The following is an 8,725-nucleotide window of genomic DNA, read 5'->3' on the forward strand; positions in this document are numbered from 1 at the left end:
CCTCCTCTCCTCCTGTCCTCCTCTCCTCCTGTCCTCCTCCTCTCCTCCTGTCCTCCTGTCCTCCTCCTCTCCTCCTGTCCTCCTCCTCTCCTCCTGTCCTCCTCTCCTCTCCTCCTGTCCTCCTCCTCTCCTCCTGTCCTCCTCTCCTCTCCTCTCCTCCTGCTCCTCCTCCCTCCTCTCCTCTCCTCTCCCCTCCTCCTCCTCTCCTCTCCTCTCCTCTCCTCTCCTCCTGTCCTCCTCCTCTCCTCCTGTCCTCCTCTCCTCTCCTCCTGTCCTCCTCCTCTCCTCCTGTCCTCCTCTCCTCTCCTCTCCTCCTGTCCTCCTCCTCTCCTCCTCTCCTCTCCTCCTCTCCTCCTCTCCTCCTGTCCTCCTGTCCTCCTGTCCTCCTCCTCTCCTCTCCCTCCTCTCTCTCCTCGTGTCCTCCTCCTCTCCTCCTGTCCTCCTCTCCTCTCCTCTCCTCCTGTCCTCCTCCTCTCCTCCTGTCCTCCTCCTCTCCTCCTCTCCTCCTGTCCTCCTCCTCTCCTCTCCTCCTCTCCTCCTGTCCTCCTCTCCTCTCCTCCTGTCCTCCTCCTCTCCTCTCCTCCTCTCCTCCTGTCCTCCTCTCCTCTCCTCCTGTCCTCTCCTCTCCTCTCCTCTCCTCCTCCTCTCCTCCTGTCCTCCTCTCCTCTCCTCCTGTCCTCCTCCTCTCCTCTCCTCCTGTCCTCCTCCTCTCCTCCTCTCCTCTCCTCTCCTCCTGTCCTCCTCCTCTCCTCCTGTCCTCCTGCCCTCCTCCTCTCCTCTCCTCCTGTCCTCCTCCTCTCCTCCTGTCCTCCTCTCCTCTCCTCCTGTCCTCCTCTCCTCTCCTCTCCTCTCCTCCTGTCCTCCTCCTCTCCTCCTGTCCTCCTCCTCTCCTCCTGTCCTCCTCCTCTCCTCTCCTCCTCTCCTCCTGTCCTCCTCCTCTCCTCCTCTCCTCCTGTCCTCCTCCTCTCCTCCTCTCCTCCTGTCCTCCTGTCCTCCTCCTCTCCTCCTCTCCTCCTCTCCTCGTGTCCTCCTCCTCTCCTCCTCTCCTCCTCTCCTCGTGTCCTCCTCCTCTCCTCCTCCTCCTCTCCTCGTGTCCTCCTCCTCTCCTCGTGTCCCAGCTCCAGAGGGGTAAGGAGCGAGAGGAGAGGCTGGAGGACGTGATCCAGGCCTACGAGAAGATCCACATGGAGAAGACCAACGTCCAGAGAGACCTGGACAAGATGGTGAGAAACCCCTGACACACACTGAGACACTGCCCCCCCCTGCTGGACACTCTGTAGTGGTGACACACTGAGACACTGCCCCCTACTGGACACCGTGTAGTGGTGACACACTGAGACACTGCCCCCTACTGGACACACTGTAGTGGTGACAGACAGACACACACTGACCCTGAACAGTGCCACTGATTGAGATGCAAACATGGAATTACAATCTGGGGGGCTAATGTTCTGCAACATATTCATAGTTCCCCCTAACGTGTGTGTGTGTGTGTGTGTGTGTGTGTGTGTGTGTGTGTGTGTGCATTCCTGCATGCGCATGTGTGTGTCTGTGTGTGTCTGTGTGTGTGTGTGTGTGTGTGTGTGTCCTCTCTCCAGACCACCCTGGCAGAGCAGCATGTGGAGTGCATCAGCGGGCTGCAGGCGGCCCTGAGGCAGAGGGAGGAGTCACTGCAGAAGCTCAGCTCCCAGCTACGTAGCAGGAACGCCCAGTACCTCCACCTGCACGCCAGCCTGGACGTACCCCGCGGTGGGTGGCTGGGTGTGTGTGTGTGTGTGTGTGTGTGGGTGTGTGTGGGAGGGTGGGGGGGGGTGTGTGGGTGCGTGTGTGTGTGTGTGGGGCGGGGGGGTGGGTGTGTGTGAGTGTGGGTGTGTGTGTGGGTGTGTGTGTGTAGGTGTGGGGGTTTGTGTGTGTGTGGGGGGGGGGTGTGTGAGTGTGTGTGTAGGTGTGTATGCATGCATGTGGGTGTTTGTGTGCGTGCCTTTGTGTGTGTGTGTGTGTGTGTGTGTGTGTGTAGGTGTGTGTGGCTCTGTGTATGCATGCATGTGTGTGTTTGAGTGCGTGTGCGTGCGTGTGTGCCTGTGTGTGTGTGTGTTCTCACCGGCTGTGTGTGTGTGGTCCAGCAGCAGAGGGCCGTGGCCCCACCCTGCAGAGCTCGCGGAGTCTGGACGCCCTGTCAGACATGAAGCTGCAGCGCCTGGAGGCGGAGCTAGAGGGGGCGCGGCACCAGGCCCAGGGGGCGTGTCAGAGGGAGAAGGAGATGAAGGCGGAGCTACAGAGACTGCAGGAGGAGATCAGACAGCTACAGGACGCACAGAGACAGGTGGGAGACACACACACACACACACCTAGACACACCCACCCACACACACACACACACACACACACACACCCCTACACACACACACACACACACACACACACACACACACACCTACACACTGACATAGACATGTACGTGCACAAACATATATAGACACACAAACAACACACACAAACACACACACATAGACATGTAGGCTACATGCACAAACATACATGTATATAGCAGGGTTTCCGTTAGAAAAATTTGCCGTCGGACATCGTGTCCGGGAAGAATTCGATTTACCGGACAAACGTGATATATTCCGGTCATCATATTAAAATATAAGATTTTTTTTTTTTTCAAAATCATAGATTTTTTTTTCTAATCTAATATAGCTGTTTGTCGCGGTGATTACTGTTGTGTAGCGGCCTATATATGCCATTTAATGTATATTTCTCATCCGATACGATTAGATGCGAGCTATATAATATATAATAATATAACATGATTTGACGCATGCGCGCTATGCCATGCGTCGGGTCCAGCGCTGAACGGGCGCCTCACTGGGAACTGAACAGACAGCATTGATCAATGAACGGACTCCACATTACGTTAACTGAAGTTTGTTAAATTGTTTGGGATTAATGTGAGTTTTCTATTTTCTCTTTCCAGTTTTACCCTTTTTTTTTAAATCAATAAAACAACGTCATTTCTATAACCAGGTCTCGCTGGTTGGGAAGGCATTTCGTTTAGCTCGGGAGTATGACAATGGGGAGAACATAACTGTTTATTGAGAAACAATTGATAGGCAGTCTGGGATACGTATATAAAGAAATACCACAATGTCTAGATGTATAACATTTTATTGAACAGTAACAGTGCAAGCATGTAGGCTTCTGGCGTGACACGGCTAGCCTAATTTCCGTTCATATGCCTTTTATCAGATAAAATAAAATAGAATAAAACTCTTTGAAAATAAATAGGCTTTAAATTAACTTGCAATGCGTATGTATAGGCTAATTTCCGTTCGATGTTACAGCCTAGGCCTATCGCCTATGCCTTTTCTCAGATAGATAGGGGATAGCCTTAAATAAAATAGCCTAGAGTAAAAACTCAGAAAATAACAATGGCTGCTCATATAATTCAGCTACTTATTAGGCCTACGTCGCTTTTTGGCAGCATTGAAGCGTGCAGCTGCGGACTTGAAATCAAAGCTGCAAAGTGTCTCTCCGCAACTTGCAATGCGCATTAGCCGTGTGACCTTGCCCTCCCCAAGGCGACTTCGGTCCGCAGTTTTAATTCGGTTCTGCAGAGAGAATCCTCTCTCTGCAGGCACACTGGAGACGGGAATCAAGTAGGCTATCTTGGCCAGTGTGGCCCACTCTGGGTAAATTTCGCTGAAGTCTCGGATGAGGACTTCGCAGGCTGTTGAGAAACGCAAGCCCCCATAACCACGAAGCGCTGTCATGACACCGATGGCATCTCGTTGCACGTTTGTGGCATCGATGACCGGGGCTGTGGCTGGTGCTGAGTCATCATCGCTGGTCATTTCTTGGCCAAAATGACCAATGATGGTCTGGATGGCCGGTTTAGCATATTCTTCAAGCGCTGAGGGGACGGAATGAGTGATAATGAATCAGTGATGGCCTATTTTTTTTTTTATGACAAAATGACATCAACAGCCAGATTAACTGAAAAGTAGGAAGGTTTAAATGTTATCCTGTTGTTTTCATCATTGTTGTTATTATAGCCTAATAATTATTATTGTTATTATGATGATGATAATTATTATTAGCCTATGATGGGCGGCGGCCATAGTCTACATTTCGCAATTTAGACAAGCATTTTAGGTTATTCAAAAAGGATAGGCCTAAGAATTATACTATGCATTTTGCAACCAACTTAATTAAACAGGCTAGCTTCCACTTACCATCCTGCGTCTGTGGGTATTGGGAGGGGTTCAGAAGGATGTCGAAGCTGTTCAGTACATCTAGGAAATCTTCGGGGAATCGCTCGTGTAGTGCATCTACTAGATGCTGGATGTAGCGTGCTATGGTGCACTTTGAGCTGCAACGTTTGCGTATTACTATGGTGGACGGGTTGGCAGGGTTGCCAGATAGGCATGGGTTACCGCCGAATGGGCTACTGTGTTTAAGCGGTAATAGACTGGTTAAGCTGTAATCCCATCTGGCATCAATCCCATGTGGCACCTGTGCGCTGTTTCGCATAGGCCGGCCTACACATTAGGAGTCATCATCATGCCGGTGTCAAATCATATCATAATAAAAGAAATACATAGCCTATATATTCGTCTTTTTTAAAATAGAAGGAATCAGAATGTGAACTTTAGCGAATTGCATTCAAAGGGAATTATTTTCACCGGACAATATGTCCGACGACTTTTCAATTTGTCGGACTTCAACAACTTTTACCGGACAAAGACCGGTAATTATCGGTTAACGGAAACCCAGGTATATAGACACACAAACACACACATACACACACACACACACACACACACACACACGCATGCACGTCAACATGTACAGTACATGCACAAACATACTGTATATATATATAGATACACACACAAACACACACACACACACACACAATAACCAGGGTTGTTATGTCCTCCCCCAGCAGGAGATGGCCACGCCCTGCGAGCACTGTGACGTGGAGTGGATAAAGAAGGCGGGAGATGAACAGTGAGTGACAGCTGTCAGGGCCAATCACAAACATCAAACATCACATGTGATCTACTGTTCCATCTCCAGACTCTGGTGTTAACAAGCTGTTGGACATGAGAAGATGAGCTGCATGTGTACACGGTGATGATAGTGATGATGGTGATGATGATGATGATGATGATGATGGTGATGATGATGATGATGATGGTGATGATGGTGATGATGATGATGATGGTGATGATGGTGATGATGATGATGATGATGATGGTGATGATGATGATAGTGATGATGAAGATGATGAAGATGATGATAATGATGGCGATGGTGATGATGGTGATGATGATAATGAAGATGGTGATGATGGTGATGATGATGATGGTGATGATGGTGATGATGATGATGGTGATGATGGTGATGATGATGATGATGATGATGATGATGGTGGTGATGATGATGATGGTGATGATGATGATGATGGTGATGATGATGATGGTGATGATGATGATAGTGATGATGAAGATGATGATAATGATGGCGATGGTGATGATGGTGATGATGATGATGAAGATGATGATGATGTTGCTGATGATGATGATGTTGCTGATGATGAAGATGATGATGATGATGGTGATGATGATGAAGATACTGATGATGGTGATGATGATGATGATGATGATTGTGAAGATGATAGTGATGATGATGATGATGGTGAAGATGATGATGATGATGATGATGATGGTGAAGATGATGATGATGAAGATGATGATGGTGATGATGATGATGATGATGATGATGATGATGATGTGTTCCAGGGTGAACCTAGCGTTGGCCTACACGGTGCTGACAGAGGAGCTGGGCCGCGTCCGCAGTCTGGCGGCCAAACAGACGGACATCCTGACGAAGGCTTCTCACGAGCAGATAAGTCCTCCTGGTCAGTCGGCTACTCACACTGCCCCCTGCTGGTCAGTCTGTTATGAACACTGCCCCAAATTAAATTAATTAATGTAATTAAAACTTAATTAAATTAATTAAAACTACGCTAGCACCCCTGACACTGTATACTGATAGAGCGGTGCAGACAGAAGGACCGCTACTTACCTCACAGACAGACATCCTGAGGGAGGCCTCTCATGAACAGATGCCCCCTGCTGGTCAGTCCAGGGAACCACTAGTCTCAGATCACCAGGACAACAATGATCATTTAATTGAGGCCGGTTTCAGGGCCTTCTAACGAGGTTACGGATGTTGTGGTGGAGAATATGATACTGTTTCTGCTATAACCTGCTATAATCACCCTCATCCTCTCTTCTCTCTCCCTCCTCACCATCACTCCCCCCCCCACCCCAGTCCCAAGACACTCCCCAGCCCCCCAGCGCCGCTCCCCGGCCCTCCAGCGCCCCTCCCCGGACCGCCTCCTCCGACCCTCCCCCCCCCTCTCCCCCAACGACGGCCCGGCCTCCTACTCCCCCTGCCGGCCCCCCAGCCACCGCCTGCGCGCCCGCTTCCAGGGCCGCCGCAGCTACTCGGAGGTCACCGACCCGTCGGCCCACCACAGACCCCCGCCGCGCCTGCTGAGGGACCCCGTCTCCACCCTGCCCAAGCCCCGGGCGCTGGGGGACACCGGGGGGGGCGGGGCCTACTCCCGCCCGCTCAGAGCCTCCCTGGTGGCGCTCAACCGGCCTGCCTCCGCCCATGGAGGAGGTGGGGGGGGAGACGGAGGAGGTGGAGGAGGAAGAGGAGGAGGAGGAGGAGGGGGGAGTCTGAGCAGCAGTCCCCACCATCATGCCCTAGAGCTGGGCTTCCCACTAGCTTCTGAGGTGGGCCCTGCTCCATATGGGTCTCCATCACCTCCACCAACACCTCCACGTGTTGTACAGGATTAGATGGATGGATGGATGGATAAACAGACAGACAGACAGATACAATAGATAGAGAGATAGATAGAACAGATGGACAGTCAGACAGACGATCAGACAGACAGACAGACACAGTATGTAGAAAGATAGATAGATAGATAGATAAACAGACAGACACAGTATGTAGAAAGATAGATAGATAGATAGATAAACAGACAGACAAACAGTATGTAGAAAGATAGATAGATAGATGAACAGACAGACACAGTATGTTGAAAGATAGATAGATAGATAGATGAACAGACAGACAGACAGATAGACAGACAGACACAGTAGTATTTCCTATTCTAAACGTCTCTCTTTCCTCGCCTCAAGGTGCATCACTTCTGTCGCCTTGACGACCCCCCCGAGCCCACCCCCCTGGTGACCCCTCCCCAGTCCTCTGACGATGAGGAGGAGTGGGCGGCTCCCTCGCCTGCCGCCAGTCCTCCGCGTACGCTGGGCGCCGTGAGGGCGGGATCTCGAGACATCCCGCCCTCCTTCTCCGCCCCCGAGGGGAACGGGGTCCTCGCCCGCCACCTGCCCTCCTACCTGAGCGCTGACCACGCCCAGTCCTGGCCCTCCATCAACGTGAGTGGCTACATGGTGACATGGTGATGTCATCAGGGTTCCCACGAGTCCTTGAAATCCTTGAAAGTTTGTGAATTTGAGAAGAAAAAAACAAGGTCATAAAAGCTTTTGAAAATAGACATGGGTCATTGAAAGTGCTTGAATTCCCCCCTCTCTTAATTGTTGTCTGTGACCGGGAACTTCCTATTATATAAATTCTCATCTAGGTCTGTCTCAAACGATGCCGTGTTGGGTCTTTGAATTTGAGGGAATTGAGTCTTGAAAGTCCTTGAAAGGTGCTTGAATTTGATGTTTCAGAAGGTGTGGGAACCCTGTGAGTGGCTACATGGTCACGGTGCTGTCATGGTGACACGGTGATGTCATCCCTCGTTTGTACAAATTCAAATTCAGAGTCATGTTATATTTCACTGAAATAGACCCCAACCCAGTACTGCTACCTGAGCAAGTCGTTTTTTTTTAAGTAGTTTTGCTGCATAGCATGAGGATGATGATGATGGTGGTGATGATGATGATGATGATGATGATGATGATGATGATGAAGACTAGAATAACACGCATGTCCTGATGTCAGTGTAATCTCATCCAGTATAGTCCCAAGCATCAACAATTCTTGGATCAAACAACCAGCATAGATGGTAAAATTCTCTACTCCTCTCTTTTCTCCTCTTCTGATTCTCATCCTCTCCTCCTCTCTTCTCTCCTGATTCTCCTCTCTTCTTCTCTTCTCTCCTTTCCTCTCCTCTTCTCCATTCTCCCTCTCCTCCCCTCCCATCCTCCCTGTCTCCCCTCCCATCCCCTGTCTCCTCTCCTTTCCTCCCTCCTCTCCTTCTCTCCTCCCATCCCCTCTCTCCTCTCCTCCCATCTCCTCTCTTCCAGCTATGGATGGAGACGGAGGAGAACGACGCCCGGAGCTGTCCTCTGTGTCAGCTGACCTTCCCCACCGGTTACCCTGACGACGCCCTTATCAAACACATCGACTCTCACCTGGAGAACAGCAAGATCTAACCACCGACCGATCCATGGTCAGCTGACAGATCACAGATCAGCCCCAACCCCCCTACCCTTTTACCACGATGAGGAAAAAAAAAACACCAAACTGACCTTGAGAGGCAACATTCTAACTCCTCCAATAGGCTTCAGATGCATGACTCTGCTTCCACCTGCTGGAGAGAACAGGGAATTGCAACAGCCCCAACACAACAGAGTCATGTGAAAGGCCTAATCCCTCAGTGACAACTACTCCG

General features: G+C 50.6%; 1 protein-coding gene across 1 annotated transcript in view; it reads left to right on the top strand.

The window, feature by feature from the left end:
* Nucleotides 1-8,486, top strand: part of LOC308151967 (TANK-binding kinase 1-binding protein 1-like) — a gene marked incomplete at both ends in the record, with an annotated part of 10,811 nt that extends 2,325 nt beyond the window's left edge. The window contains 8 exons of the mRNA XM_080524870.1: nucleotides 1,119-1,223; nucleotides 1,599-1,749; nucleotides 2,130-2,323; nucleotides 4,952-5,013; nucleotides 5,808-5,926; nucleotides 6,343-6,812; nucleotides 7,227-7,481; nucleotides 8,358-8,486. Coding sequence (XP_080380996.1) covers nucleotides 1,119-1,223; nucleotides 1,599-1,749; nucleotides 2,130-2,323; nucleotides 4,952-5,013; nucleotides 5,808-5,926; nucleotides 6,343-6,812; nucleotides 7,227-7,481; nucleotides 8,358-8,486 — 1,485 coding nt within the window. The remainder of the gene's footprint in view (nucleotides 1-1,118; nucleotides 1,224-1,598; nucleotides 1,750-2,129; nucleotides 2,324-4,951; nucleotides 5,014-5,807; nucleotides 5,927-6,342; nucleotides 6,813-7,226; nucleotides 7,482-8,357) is intronic.
* Nucleotides 8,487-8,725: the final 239 nt, after the last annotated feature.

This window comes from Nansenia antarctica, assembly GCF_963989245.1.
Source record: "Nansenia antarctica genome assembly, chromosome: 2".
In the NCBI taxonomy this organism is placed as follows: Eukaryota; Metazoa; Chordata; class Actinopteri; order Argentiniformes; family Microstomatidae; genus Nansenia; species Nansenia antarctica.